The 16,444-nt window shown below is 34.4% G+C and overlaps 1 protein-coding gene across 1 annotated transcript in view; it reads right to left on the bottom strand.

The window, feature by feature from the left end:
* Positions 1-7,686: 7,686 nt before the first annotated feature.
* CSN6 (COP9 signalosome subunit 6) overlaps positions 7,687-16,444 on the bottom strand; it is a 31,810-nt gene continuing 23,052 nt past the window's right edge. Inside the window, exons 5-6 of the mRNA XM_089107951.1 lie at positions 12,719-12,915; positions 7,687-7,891 (exon numbers count right to left, since the gene is read on the bottom strand). Coding sequence (XP_088964077.1) covers positions 7,742-7,891; positions 12,719-12,915 — 347 coding nt within the window. The 3' untranslated portion in view covers positions 7,687-7,741. The remainder of the gene's footprint in view (positions 7,892-12,718; positions 12,916-16,444) is intronic.

Here is a 16,444-nt window from a genome sequence, read left to right as displayed (position 1 = left end):
GCAGGTGTTAATTCTGCAATACTGAAAGAAAACATGAGCTTTCCACCATTTAAATAGAATTGATTCTAACAGGTTTTCAGTCAAGATCTTCAAAACATGATATACTTGGCAGCTGCCGTAGATGCTTTACATAGAAAACAGGGGTGCCAATTCGCAAAAATATAGGGGGAGGAAGGAAAGATTTTTTATAAGAAACTAAACGAAAAGGGTATTTTTTTATCTTGGGAGGAGGGCATTTTATCTTGGTGTAATTGCCAAATAAGGCATTTTCAATATTTAGGAAAAGGACCCCCCCCCCTCAGTTGGCATCACTGCATTGACAAGCAAGTTCACTGTAAACATACAAATCTACTTGAACTTATCTTGCATAGATTGCCATGGTACTCGCATCTACTGTTGCAGATTCAACAGGTAGCGCGAACAAATCAATTTCCTGGGCTATTTCACCCTCGGAGACGGTTGTCGGGGAAAATCAACATTTTCTTAAGGCGCAGTATACGTTGCAATAATGGGAATGTGATCTGTTCAAGCTTCTAATCCTTCACTGTCTTTCTTCTAGAAAAACCATTCAGAAGCCAAAGCGGTTTCACATTTTTTCCTAAAAATTGTATGAACTTGATGGCGGTTTGAAACTTTAGAGATTAGGGTTTAGAGGGGTAATTATATTTTCGAGAAGAGCTTGATTGCGACCACACATAGTGTTTAAAAAACGGTATATGAACACGAGAAGAACATTCTGACAGTGTTTAAAAATAACAACCAACACACTATCTCCGAATCGATCTGCTTTACTAAGAACCGCGAGTAGACCTGATACTGGCTCATTGAGCCGTTTGCGTCTCACAGTCAGCAACATTGTCAGGTGAAAATTTCATTTAGTGGCCAAACTAAGACTTTTTTCGTTTTTTAACTTCGCTAAAACGGTCAACAATTATCTCAATCAGATGTAGTTTTCGATGTTCAATATCGATATTTCGTCTGGTATCAATACCGATATTTCTTCAATATTGAACATCGATCAACAGCAGCTATAGTTTCATGATCGAGAAGACTATTTCCTCTTTTTTTATGTGTTTCATTTTTGGTCCTTTTTGTCCCATATTTTATTTTATTTGATATATATATATTTATTTGATATATATATATATATATATATATATATATATATATATATATATATATATATATATATATATATATATATATATATATATATATATATATATATATATATATATATATATATATATATATATATATATATATATATATATATATATATATATATATATATTATTTGCATAAAATTTAGTGCATTTTTGTGATATGGACATTTAAATAACATTTGTTTCTTACTTAGTTTCTGCTAAATACACTCCAGTAGATGTTAGATTTCACCAAAAATTAATTTCAAGTTCTTATTGGTCAGTTCTCCCGTTTTTCTCATTTGTCTTTGTTCTTACTTGCCGATGGGATAGTCCCTCTAGAAGCTACAGTTGTGACACCAACAGTCTTTATGATTTTCACAAATCGAAGCTGCTCTCTTCCTAAAGATCATTCTTGAAAACTTCTCTCGTCATTCCATGGTTTTGTAGCTTATTTCACAAAGATACTCAAAAAAATGTAAACAAATCATTCTATTTTTTCAGCCACCACAGCACACAGCCCCAGGACCACCTGAATGATTGTACTTGTGTATAGTGACTAAATTAAATCTTTGGTAGTAAATTTTTATTAATGTTATTATAATCCTTATCATTAAATTTTAATTTATTATTAAATTTGTTACTAGTTATTATTATCATTAAATTATTAAATATTATTACATTACTTATTAAATACTTAAAATTATTAAATATCAAATTATTTAATTAAATAATGAATATTATAATTAAATTATTAACTTTTTGTTATGAAATAAAAGACGACGTAGATAATTTTGGAGACCACATTGCCTTCCATGACGATAAATAAAAGTTCAAATAGGGATAAAATCCTTTTAATAGACAGTGATTATGATAACAGTGATAGAAATTCACAAAAAAACAAGATGTTTCGGTCACATATGCAGTGACGGTCATCAGTAGCAAAACTACCGAGTAAAACATCAGTTTTACAACTGATGACGGTCACTGCATATGTGACCGAATTATCTAGTATTTTTTGTGAAATTTTATCAATGTTTGTGAAAATCACTGTCTATTAAAAGGATTTTATCCCTATTTGAACTTTTATTTATCGAAATAGAAGATCAATACATTCCTAAAGTTTTATCGACACTAAAAGGGGGAAAAAGCAGCAGAAAGTAGCGACTCAGAGAGTACAACCGAATATCATCTAGAGAAGTCACGAAAGTACAGTCCAATAATTTTGTATACTCCCATAGGCGTAACTAAGGTGACAAGATTGGACAGTCCCTTCCAAACGTCCCCAAGAAAAATTTTAATAACTTAACCTGGGTGATTACTAAAAAAAAGACGATTGTATGATGTCTTGGTTGTTTGATCAGTAAACTCACACGAACCCACAAGAAAGTACAGAAGCAGTAATTATTTTAAGGGGTATGCTCTACAAGTTTTGTTTGTTAATTTTCTACAGCATTAATATTTCAATGAAAGACAGGAATTTTCATTTCTTTCGCTATCTGAGATCTAGCCACATCTACCCAATTACTTAATTGCATTTTTGAAATTCGATTTGCAAACTTCTTAGATTAAAAAATGTGTTGAAAATAGGCGAAAAGGGGTTAATTTTCCTATTTTCTAAGCAAGTTTAGCTCGTGCTCTAAGAAAAAGTCTAAGTAATAGTTAAATAGGATTAGTTATTATTTTTTCTTTTTTTATGAAGAGGTTACGACAAGCAAGAGTATTTTGATTTCCGTTTTTTCAATGATTGATAACCGGTTGAGTGTCAAACGGTTGCCGCCATTTTTCATCGGGCACTCTGTAGCCTTCCCTTGGTGGATGCATTTAAATGATCTTTATTTTATAGCAGTTTGTAAATGAATTAGACGATTTTTTTTCTATTACAGTTCTGGCTCGGTAAGTCGATAGGTCTGAAACTGTTGAAGCAACATAAGTATCTTCTTCAGTCGGTAAAAATTACAGCTTTATGCTTGTCGCAAAATTGTATGTTTCACAGGGAGAATAGATCTTGATGTTAAATCTTAAAAATAGTAAATTACGCAACTAGGGAGGTAGTCGTAGCCACCCAAGCTGAAGGTTAGCACATATTTTTTTTATACTCTAGTGAAAGCTCGTAACCTCCCCCCCCTCCCTCCCTCGCCCAAAGATTATTGCCTAGCTGTGTCAATGGATATTACCTCTAAATTAATTAAGAAAAAAAAATCCGAAAAATAAGTTTCTCAAAGAAAAGTAAAGACCATTTTAAACTTAAGCTCCGCAGATACAAATACCTTCTAAAATTCAAACTCAAAACGACCAGAAATTACTATTAAAGAATAAATGAAACCCAAAACGAAGAGAAATTAAAAAAACAATCATAGCGAAAAACATACAACAGGTACTAATATAAATGAATAAATACATCTTAGAGCGAGTAATGCTTGGATTGAATATGAAAATCATGCTTAAAATGAAAAAAAAATATTTTCTTATTGAAGCATAAATGAAACTTAAAACGAACAGAAATTAAATAAACAATCAATGCAAACAAGCATACAATATATATATTAATGTAAATTAATAAATAAATCTTAAAACGAATAAAACTTAAATTGAATATGCAAATCAAGCTTGAAACGAACAAAAATCGCTACAAACAAGAGTTTTGGTAGCACCTCCCTCTTTCACTGCAAATGTTTAAGGCCTTCTTTGTCGTTGGCACTTTGCTGACAACCAATTTTTTATGACAAGTAATGGATTTTGAACATAAAGTTTAAGACAATCATAAAATTTGCAATAATATTTTTAAAGGATGAGGTTTAAATAATTACTACAATTTTATATCAAATGTGCAGGTTAAAATATTGGCTTTTTTTAAACTTGCTCAAAACGAATATAGTTTCACTACAAACAAGTGTTTGGATACTGCCTCCTTTCCTAGCTGTAAATAAAAACCAAAAGCCTACTGTGTCATAGGCGCTTAACTGAAAACGAATTATATTACAAATATTGTCTTTTCCAGTTCTTACAGCATTGAAAATAAAAATATAATTACAGTGAGAAAAATTCTTGAACTGATGGATCTTTCAACAATTAATATCACTTTACATCAAATATTCAATTTGATGTTGTTTATACTTTCCAAGACTGTTAAAGACGCATATAGATTTCAGTAAAGCGCCAATGACGCAGTAGGTTTTAGACTTTTGCAGTGAGAGAAGGAGGTCACACCCAAACTGTTGTTTGTAGTGATTTTTGTTCGTTTCAAGCTTGATTTGCATATTTGTATCTGCTGAGCTTAAGTTTAAAATTGCCTTTACTTTTCTTTGAAAAACTTATTTTTAAGAAAGTTTTTTTTTAATTAATTTTTGTTCGGTTTTGATAGCAAAAAATTTCAAGTTTTTAAAAATTCCTTATTTCTAAATCAAACTTAAAAAATAAATAAATCAAATATTCATCAAAGTATCAAAACTGGTATCAAAGTAACAATATCAATGTGAAAAAATGGGTTTGTGTCAACCTCGAAGTTTTAATTATCTGATGTTTGGATTATTTGTAAAAAAATTACTATCTCAAAATTTTTATCGGATGGGTTTGGGGAAAAAGGCCGTGTGGGGACTAATTAAGCTTCGGTCTCTTTTGACTCTTTAAAAGTGAACTAGAACTTTCTATTTTCAATCGAATGAGCCCTCTCTGAAGTTTATACGAGTATCCCTTCTATAAGAACCATATATATCCCCAGAGTATAACTTACAACGCCTATCTCTGGGCCCTGGGGGGGGGGGGGGGTTGTGTCGACCCTGGAGTTTTAATATCTGATGGTTGAACTATTTTTAACAAAATGGTCGCCTCGAATTTTTATCGGATGGGTTTATCCATCCGTCTGAAACGAAATAAGGTTTGGCGTGAATGTTTTTCATTGACTACTGTTTCAATATTTTCTGAACAGGTTGTCATAGGTCATTGCTCTACATTTGTATTGATTCATTGATTTTAAATGACTTTTTTTCAAATTATTAATTAATTACGAAACGAATTATATTACACATATTATGTTTGTACAACATGTGTCGACCCCGGAGTTTTTGCTATCTGACCCTTGATTTTTTTTTAACACAATGGTTACCTCAAAATTTTTATCTGATGCATTTGGGGGGAAAGGGGCGTGAGGGAAGGGCTAGTTGCCCTTCGATCACTTTTGACTCTTAAAAACTGAACTAGAACTTCCAATTTCCAATCGAATGAGCCCTCTCTGAAGTGTATACGAGAATTCCTTCCGAAACAGCTATATATAGCCCTCGGGTATAACTTATGATTAATTAGTATATATAATTATTATAACTAATGATTAATTAGTTATAAAACGAATTATATTACAAAACCTTACATCTTAACACAGGGCCGTATCCAGGATTTTTGTTCAGGGGGGGTTTTACTAATTTTTGACTTTTTTTGGGGGGGGGGGGGTTACTAATTTTTGACTCAGTTTTCGAATAATTTTACTGATTTTTACCTAGGTTTTAATAATTTTCGACTTATTTTCGACTCGGTCAAAAATTTCGGGGGGGGGGGGTCAAACCGGGTAACCCCCCCCCCCCCCTCCCCCTGGATACGGCCTTGTCTTAACATTTTCCTTAAATTTACTATCATATTCATAATCATCACCCCCAGGAGCCATAAATATTTACCAATATCTTTATTAAAAAAAAAACAAAAAAAAAACACTAAAAATTCATACTTACTAAAAAGCATCCCTTTAATTATCATCTTAAACGAAGAAATATCACCTATATTTTTTATATTTTGATCAAGATGGTTCCAACTTCTGATCCCCCTGTGAAGGAAAGAAAACATCGATCGGGCCGAAACAACCAGCGGAATATTAATCTCTACAGATGACCTAGTATCATAATCATGGACGGAAGATCTCAGATTTGCTAAGCTATCAAAACACGGGAAGTTTATACCCTTTTGAATCCTAAAAATGAATAGAAGTGTATACAACTCCCGTAATTCGGAAGCTGGCAGTATCTTTACACGCTCATACGCGTTTCGTACTGAATCCCGGGGTTGTAGGACATCTAACAGCCCAACAGCGTTGTTTTTTAGAGCTAGTATTGTCCGAACAATAATAGGAAATGTTCCAAGCCAAACGCTACTACAATACAATATATATGGATGGATAAGGGAATAATAAAGAAGGCGCATGACAAAAGGATGAAAAATAATGCTCAATATACCCAGGTTAGGAGACACAGTTTTACAAACATAATGTACATGGCGCTTGAATGGTAATAGAGAGAATTAAGACGATAGCATTCCAAGACAATAATTCAAGCATAATAGAATTATACTCCTAGTGAAAGCTCGTAACCCCCCCCCCTCCTCGCCTTAGGATTATTGTCTAGCTGTGTCAATGAATATTACCTCTAAATAGAGAGAATTAAGACGATAGTATTCCAAGACAATAATTCAAGTATAATAGAATTATACTCCTAGTGAAAGCTCGTAACCCCCCCCCCCCCTCCTCGCCTTAGGATTATTGTCTAGCTGTGTCAATGAATATTACCTCTAAATAGAGAGAATTAAGACGATAGTATTCCAAGACAATAATTCAAGTATAATAGAATTATACTCCTAATGAAAGCTCGAAACCCCCCCCCCCTCCTCGCCCTAGGATTATTGCCTAGCTGTGTCAATGGATATTACCTCTAAATAGAGAGAATTAAGACGATAGTATTCCAAGACAATATTCAAGCATAATAGAATTATACTCCTAGTGAAAGCTCGTAACCCCCCCCCCTCCTCGCCCTAGGATTATTGCGTAGCTGTGTCAATGGATATTACCTCTAAATAGTGAGAATTAAGACGATAGTATTCCAGACAATAATTCAAGCATAATAGAATTATACTCCTAGTGAAAGCTCGTAACCCCCCCCTCCTCGCCCTAGGATTATTGCCTAGCTGTGTCAATGGATATTACCTCTAAATAGAGAGAATTAAGACGATATTCCAAGACAATAATTCAAGCAAAATAGAATTATACTTCTAGTGAAAGCTCGTAACCCCCCCCCCCTCCTCGCCCTAGGATTATTGCCTAGCTGTGTCAATAGATATTACCTCTAAATAGAGAGAATTAAGACGATAGTGTTCCAAGACAATAATTCAAGCATAATAGAATTATACTCCTAGTGAAAGCTCGTAACCCCCCCCCCCCCCTCCTCGCCTTAGGATTATTGTCTAGCTGTGTCAATGAATATTACCTCTAAATAGAGAGAATTAAGACGATAGTATTCCAAGACAATAATTCAAGTATAATAGAATTATACTCCTAGTGAAAGCTCGTAACCCCCCCCCCCTCCTCCCTCGCCCTAGGATTATTGCCTAGCTGTGTCAATGGATATTACCTCTAAATAGAGAGAATTAAGACGATAGTATTCCAAGACAATAATTAAGTATAATAGAATTATACTCCTAGTGAAAGCTCGTAACCCCCCCCCCCCTCTAGGACTATTGCCTAGCTGCATCAATGAACGCTACCTTTAAATAGAGATAATTCAAGTTGGAACGATAGGATATTATTTATAATTATTTGATTGAGATATAAAAAGGGCCCTTCAAACATAGCTAGATCGAGATTTCTTCGGACCGGAATGTCCAAGCGTCTTATCGTGGAGGTAGACGAACTTTGAAACAAACTGATTCAAGTCATGACAGCTTTTCGTTACCGCAGCCAAATATGACATGAGTACCACATCGTTGCATTGCTAAAATAAAGGAGAGAAATCAAAGAAATCGCTCAAAGTACCAAGGACACTAAAAATGAAATCTGATTATATAAATTGGCTAAGTGGAAACTTACACAACCATATGCGGCTTACAAAAATCAGAAAAACCAACTTTTGTTGGTTTTCCTGATTTTTTTTTTTTTTCACATAGGTAATTTCTTAAGACGCCGGAAGAATCAATTCTTATGCTAGTTTGTTTTACCGTATTTGCCAGTTTTTTCACCAGATTTATTTTCACTGATACCATGATTTCTTTTGCTATTTTTAGGCACTTCTTTAAAACGATTGTGACATTAAATTCAGTGAATAAAACATATTTATAAAAATTCGTGTGGCTCGAAAAAAATAATCAAAAAACCCAACTTTTGTTTGTTTTCCTGGGGGTTTTTTTCCAGACATAGGTAATTTCTAAAGACACCGGAAGAATCAATTCTTATGCTAGTTTGTTTTGCCATATTTGCCAGTTTTTTCACCAGATACCATGATTTCTTTTGCTATTTTAGGCACTTCTTTAAAACGATTGTGACATTCAGTGTCACATTAAATTCAGTGAATAAAATATATTTATAAAAAATCGTGTGGCTCGAAAAAAAATGACATCTAGATACTTAAGTCCCATTTTCATTGGGTTAACTGAATACTGAGCACTGATTTGTATATTCAAAGGCTGGAAAAGTATCAGATTGAGAAAAGCACCTTAATTCAAAGGCTGCCAGTACAAATTTGATGTACTCGGTACTTCTTATTCTTTTTGTGAAGCCTTAGGCTAATGGGACAGTAGCAGTCGCATAATAGATTCTAAAGCCAAACTGGCCAGCCATGACAAAAACAAAGAGAGAAAATTTGCATTATTTATTCATTTATGTTATTACCTATTGAATGTTTATTCGATATGATTGTTTATTTAAATTCTGTTCGTTTTGGGTTTCATTTATACCTTTTTTTTTATAACAGGCTTCATGGCTCCATCACAGGTGATAATTTGCCGCTAGTCCTGGTAATTACTCACTAGGCAAGCTTTTCAGTTAAGCAACTGTTAAACTTTAGGGTAAAGAATTGAGGTTTAAGGGATTAGCAGCCCTCTTCGTATACACGATGATTTCAAAGGTTGATTTTGTTTTTGTGAAACTCATATACAGGTTTAACTTTTAGCAGGCGTCAAGTCAGAAAATAAGAAATGTGTGTGAAAATCAGCAGAAAATGGAGCTCTAGAAGCATAACTTTCATGATTGCTTTAGCAAACGACAAATACTTCCAGCTATGGATATTATTAGCATAATTCAACATTAAAAACCTCAAATTATTAGTTAATTGACTTGCCTACAAAAAAAGTCTTTTCAGAAAGACCATTTAGGCTATTCTACTCTGTTACATTTATTCCTTTAGTTGACTGTTGACATATAAACTGAATCCTTAGTTTCTTCTGTTTTAAGAATGTCACTTTTAGTACTTTATATTTACAGAGAGGTTTTAAACTCCCCCCCCCTGCAATCCTAAATTTTCCTGAAGTTCTGCGCGCTTCTTATTAAAATTTGCAATAATGTTTGTTTGATTTGTTATGGGACCTTTCCATTTGGCGTAATTACCCCCCCCCCCTTCTGAATTTGTTTCCCTTAGATTTTGGGAGATGCCATTTTTTGTATTATCATTTACAAACATAAGAAAAGATCTTTGCCTCCCCCTTCCTACTGATAGTAGTATTTTACAATTTTTAAATATTCCCACAGGCCTATACTTGTTCAATAGCCCGACCTAAAATAATGGGCGTGTTATGCTATTGACTGTTGAATCACTCGCATATTAGCTGCAGATGATGTGGGTCTTACAAACGTTGGTTGGGCTTGTTTGTAAACAAGAAAAGTTTTCGCTCGTCTCTTTCAAGTTATTGCAACAACGGAAAGGATATACACAACAATAAAAAACATTAATAGGTGTATAGCAACCAGAATAAAAATCGTAGGAAATCATGATTTTCAGGTATGAATAGACCGAAGATGGGGCCAGAGGATAAAATTTGTTTATATTTTGATGTCATTTATACTTTGGTCACATATCGTCACCATCGTTAGAAATGTATAGAAAAACTTGTTTCAGGGGTGAAGTTAACGCAATTGTGGTGGCAGCGGTTACTATATTTGTAAATAGCGTTGAATGCAACATCAAATGGTATACTTTTTTCTATCTGATTTCTGTCCTTGCAAATTTACTGAAGATTATACTCCAAGAATGAATTAATAGCCGAGGCTTTACTTGATCACGGAAAGGTTGTTTTCAAACTCCTATTTCAACTCCTTCCCTATATTTAAGGCTAAGAAGGTTAAATAGAAGGCAGGTCCTAAGCTAGATTATAGGCCATCCGGTAATCTTCTTGTGTAATTTCTGAGACCCCACTGCCTTCCTATTTACAATTAAAACGAAATGAAAATATAGAAAAAAACTGGTATAATTTTTCAAACAGGAAAACGTTGATAAAGGTTTCCGGACGCGAAGCCGAAGTACTCGGACTTTTATTATTGTTAGTGAAAAAAAAAAATTTCGTTATTTTTACGTACTATATATATCTTTATTGACAAACTATATCTTTTTGAATTATTATATCTTATTGAAAAACTCGACTCATTTTTCTACATTTTTATTTCGTTTTAATAATAATCTGGGTATGCGATTTCTTTTCTGAACTAAACACTATAATAAAAAAAGAGTAATATCATTACAAATTAATATAAGAACAATACAATCATATGAAAATATTTTAAAAAAAAGAATAAATCGTAGACATTTTAAAATTTGGAAAGGACATAGGCAGGTACGTCCCTCCCCTTTGCACGTTTCTAATGGTCTTTCTAAGATAAAGCTTCATCTGGGAATTTTTTATTTTACCAGGGAACAAAAAAAATGTTTTGAACCTTTTCGCGAGAGCAGAGAAGAAGGAATAAACAATGATTAGACTAAAAAGCACAATATGCTCTGTAGCACAAGTTTATTTTGCCCTGTAGCACAAAGTTTATTTTGCCCTGTAGCACAAGTTTATTTTGCCCTGTAGCACAAAGTTTATGCAGGACAGTTTGGCATCCACTCTTTGGGCGGAAACTCTCTTACCCCGTGTTTAGAACAATAGCATATAGCAATAAAAGATATGTATAAAGGATGAAAATTATTAAAGTTTTAATTCTAGATAAAACCTTAAAAAAAAAAAATTACGTAGCAAAATTTTAAGGCAAAATTAAAATCTAAATTTGCATAATAATGTTAAGTGGAATTTTGATTTCTTATGCGATGGAACATAGACACTGCTTAAACACATTTGGGCAATAAGTTAAATAAATTTGTGTCTAAAAAGAAACAGCACATTTTAAGCTCAGTAGAATTTTTTTTTCATTGACATTAGCTATTGTTTTAATCGATAATGGCTGTCCTGGAAAAATTAATTGACTAAATTATTGAAAGGAGACAGACAAATTAAACTAAGTATATAATTTTAGAAGTAAAAAACACAGATATTTTTACGTAAACAAGACTTTTATGTGGTTGCTGTTATTTTTGCACGCTTTTCCTTTCTTATTTTTTACTAGTGTCATTGGCTTTTTGAAAAATAAACCCCTATTGGATGAGCCTGAGAAGATCTTTGGATTTCCTTCATACTCAATTGAAGATAATCTGAAAAAAAGATCCTAGAAATAAAGAAGATCCTAAATATTCCTTGTAAAGGAAACTAAAGGATACTAATATCGTCGCTTACATCGGGAATTAATCTACAAAAGTCCCTTTACGATCACCGAAACAACCAACGTGGACTTAATTGCTCGATTTATTTTTCTTTATTTTAGGTGACCAATGAACATTGGTTAGGGTGGTAATTCTGGTGCATATTGGGATGAAATAAGAATATAGCCGGAATACATTTATGTATAGTGTGTTATATTTCACGCAATATCCAACTGTAATAGTTTTTTACAACAAGAACCAGGTAACCACCAGCGTGCTGGGAGCGACCTCTCGACTATAATGACAATCTGTAAGCTACAAAATAATAACCCACGATATGGTTTGCAGATGAATTTGAGCATTCCCGGTGACTATGTAAGAGCCGTCCTAGCCGAGTGGTTAGCACGCTAGGCTCCTTTGTTATGGAGGACAGGAGTTCGAGTCCTGGTGTCGCTTCTTATCTGGTCAGAAACAGGGGTCAGTGGCGTGACTCTGTAAACTCAGCCAGAGTCGATCCAGCTCTAAATGGGAACCTGGAGAAATATGAGGAAGGTAAACAGGAAGGATGTGCGAAAGCACAGGATAGCTGGTCCCTTTTATGCTGATTCTATATTTGTAGAACCAAGGCCGTACTATACTGAATAAACTTGACGGCAATGCCGCCAAGCCCTAATCTTCGGTTAAACTTCGCTGAATTGAGTTCAAAGATATACTTATCTCTGACAGTCGATCAATTGTCAGTTGGCAGTCTGAAATTTTTCAACAGTTTTATCATGTCGGGCAGTTCATGGAGGTCTACAACGCAGTTTGTCCTCAATCATTTCGTTGCCATTTTTTAAAAAAAGCACACTTCAGCCAGAGTCGATCCAGCTCTAAGTGGGTACCTTGAGAAATCTGGGGAAGGTAAACAGGAAGGATGTGCGAAAGCACAGGATAGCTGGTCCCTTTTATCTGGTCAGAAACAGGGGTCAGTGGCGTGACTCTGTAAGCTCAGCCAGAGTCGATCCAGCTCTAAATGGGAACCTGGAGAACCTTACCTTTATGTGAATCTATGGAAAAAACGAGGATCTAATATGGTATGGAAAAAAATCAACTTCTTACCGTAAAAAATTCCTGATTAAAATTTCCACTGCCACTCAAAAGGGGGAGCTGGTCACTCAAAACGCATGCAGCTCTAAGAACTTCTGGATTAAAGGGAACTTCCCCTTGTTTCATAGCCTGTAGATACTCCACAATAATTTGCACACGGTCTTTCAACATCTTAATTGCGCTAAATTGTGTCTGAAGATGGTCAGAAACTGCAAGATATGAAGAACTTGAAGTAATACTGTAGTTAACACTATAAAAACAACACTTCTTTCAAAGCCCAAAGCCAGACAAAATTTAGCAAACATAATTTTCTGGCAGAATTGACCAGAGAAAATCAAACGAGATTAGGTCAATACAGAAAAAGAGAAGGCAGATATTTCAGATCGATATTCATGTTCATGGTCCATCTTCATTGCCTTATTAAAGCGCACGTAAGAATGTTGTTGTTATTGTTTTTTGGGGAGGGAGGGGTATTTATCATAATCAGTTACTAAAGACCGATGTGAAATATCGAATAAATTTTTATTTTCTATATTAGTATACTTCTGCTGGTTTCTGCTAATAATCTTGAACCTCCAAGGGAACTGAACCATCTAAAGGAAACCAATATACATTCATCAGTGAAAGAAAGAGCACGAGATAGCAGAATAACAACAGAAAATAAAGATAACAAGCGGAATGATGTCCAGCACAATAAGGAATTGAATTCTGGTGTAATACAAAATGGGTAAAATTAATAGTTTCTGAGCGAAACAGAATTTTCAGGTTTCGATATTGTAAATTACTTCACAAGATTATTCTCAAAAAATTTGGTAGGTATCATGTTTTGTTCAGATACATTACATAGATGTTACAAAGTGTATTGTGAACCAGATTACATTGGAATGTAGTTTTTCGGGTCTTAGCGCAGTAGCAAGTTTTTTTTTTTTTTTTTTTTTTTTTTTTTTTTTTTTTTTTTTTTAGTCCTGAACTTAGGATCTTGGGAAAAGTATATATATTAAAGATCAATTTAAAAAAGTATATCAACTGTATATATTACTGTATATTATTTTATTGTATATTATATTATATTATATCCTTGGACTTTGTTTAAACCTGTTTTTTTTTGCATGTGAATCTTGGGATATTGTTAAATTTTCAATAGCAGCCCTGCTTTCAGAACCTAAAAAGATTGTTCAGGATTCAGATTGTTCAAGAGATTGGAAAATTCAGGAAGTGTTAGGTCAGAGAATTGAGGTTTTGCCCTCCAATAGATTAATGCATCGGAAAATTAGAATCCTGAAGACCTAAAAGATCCAAAATTGTTTGACTTTCCACCTTTATCGCCTAGCCCCATAGGCCATAGACAATAGCACCATAGCTTAAGGTTAATGTTCCCTCTAAAACAAGCGGTTTTGCTACGATCCTGCTGATGTAACTTGCACAAAAAGGACAAAACACTTATATCATTGGATTCATTAGTAACAGATCTATCAATTCATCGAGTCAGAATTATGATATTATTTAGACTTTTTCTTCGGGAACATTCCAAACTTACTTAAAAAATGGGGAAATGATCCTTTTTTCAACGATTCTTAATCAATTTTTAACATATTTTCAATTTAAAAAACCGTTTACAGCAAATTTCAGAAATGTAATTTGGCAGATGGATAGAGTGGGATGTTAGCTATGGAATGATATCAAAATTGTCTTTTTGTAGGAAAGCAAAAAATAACATACTAAAAGTTTTACAGTGAACATAATCCTTAAACAAAACAAAATCAATGTTCACTATATTTAGTAGGAAAAAAGGCAAGATTTTCTGCCAATTTATAGCAGTTTTGGCAGGTTTGAGTAGTTTCGGCTTGTTTTTAGGTGACCGCTTTTTGGCAACCTCATGAACTCTACTCTTGGGGCAATAAAAATTTATGGCAACATTGTTTATACGGAAAAGAGAGATTTTTCAAAATTGCCTGTGCATGCACTTTGTAATTCCATACATTTCTTGAATTTTAGCAAACTTTAAGTCAAAGCCCAAGTAGTCAAACTTAAATAGTCAAAGAATTTTAGTGAAGTTCAAGTCAAAACTCAAAGTAGTCAAACTCGAGGTCAAAGTGAATTTAAAACAAACATGTTTTTACATGGTGGTTAGACCCCGGCGCCGCGCCGCCGGTCTTCTCTCATCGGCGCGGCGTCGGGGTCTAATGCTGGTATCTCGTATTCTACAACTAATTATTCAAATAGCAATATAAATAGTAAAATATGTGGTCATTTGTTGCATAGGATTGGAAAGCGAAATCACTTTACAATCCTATGCAAGGTTTTCTACTGTTTGAGAACTGCTACTCTCCAGAGATTTTACTTTGGAGAGAATCTTTTACACCTTCCATGTGCTTCTATGATAATGATTTAATTTTAAAGCATGAAACATTAGCGAATGGTGTTCACTAGAACTAAGGTTACCGCTGAATAAACAATTTTTAAACTTGTTGGGCTGCTATTCCACTGCCACTATCTCATCAACGTTTTTACTTTTTATCATCAATTATCGTTAGATATGGGCAAATTTTTAGAGAATATTAGGAAGTGATTCATTGAAGACATCTATTATGAGGCAATGAAAAGTCACATGGTGATATTTTTTTATTTCGAAATTGCATACTCGAAAAATCTCTAGAGCTTGCACTTTACATTGTTTATTCTCAGTGGCATAGCTGTCCCCGGGAATAACCTCTAAGGGGACGCAGAACTGAGTTGTTGTTTTTTTCGTGAATACTATGACCTCCTGATACCTTCTATTGGGGGTTGGGCAAAAGCCGACGTTGTACGCGGTTGCTGAAAGCCCGTCTCCAAAAAGCCCGTCTCATTTTGTTTCCAAAAAGAACGATGCAGAAAAGTGTACTGGTGCTATTTTTTGTGTTTCCTACAAGAAAGCGGGTCATACCTGCTATAGCGTGAAGTGTCCAAAAAACCAGCAAAAGGCAATTCATTAACATGATGAATAACGAAATCTCTAAAATTTCACTACTTTCTTGGAATATAAACGGAACTTTTTCCGAGCGGTGTCTTGTGGTTGACCAGTTTGTGAATAAATATAATGTGATATACCTGCAAGACCATTTCATCACAGAAGCTGACCTAAGCCTACTAAATCTCTTGTCATCCTATTCTGTGTTCTCCGTGCCTGCAAGACGTTCATCTCGATGGGGCTGTCCGTCTGGCGGTATTGACACGTTGGTTAGCAATCGTCTCGCGTGCGAAGTATACGAGAACAGTGACAATTTTCTTCCAACTGGACTAGATAACCTGCTAGTTATAAATGTGTACCTTCCAGCTGATTACCGTCACGTTCTTTTGCTATAAGTGCTGCCAAACTAGCCCTTTGCCTTAAGAAAGCCGAGCGCGATTCCCTTGAGTACATAATCGTGGGTGACTTTAGCTGTAATTAGAAGTTGATATTAGTGCCCAAAATAGTCGTTGTTGCATTCTAATAGGGATACTTGAGAACCGCTTTACTATTCACCGGAAAAACCAGGACTTTGCGTATATCCGCCAATCTGGTTCTACGTCCAATCTAGACCCTATTGTTAGCTCTAGTTCTTTGCCAGTACATGATGTTTTTCTCCTTCCAAATAGTTTCACTTCGGATCATTTCCCAGTTCAGTGTATTATCAGTAGGCCTACCTCGTTTTCCGCTGCGAATAATTTGTTGGTATTCACTCAGAGGTTGCATGAGGCTCCGATTTGGCGCAAAATTGA

The sequence above is a fragment of the Artemia sp. Qi Xiang Cuo genome, chromosome 2 (genome assembly GCF_049724085.1).
Source record: "Artemia sp. Qi Xiang Cuo chromosome 2, ASM4972408v1, whole genome shotgun sequence".
Classification (NCBI taxonomy): domain Eukaryota; kingdom Metazoa; phylum Arthropoda; class Branchiopoda; order Anostraca; family Artemiidae; genus Artemia; species Artemia sp. Qi Xiang Cuo.
The sequence above is the reverse complement of the archived record's forward strand: the minus strand, read 5'-3'. Positions and strand labels throughout refer to the sequence as shown.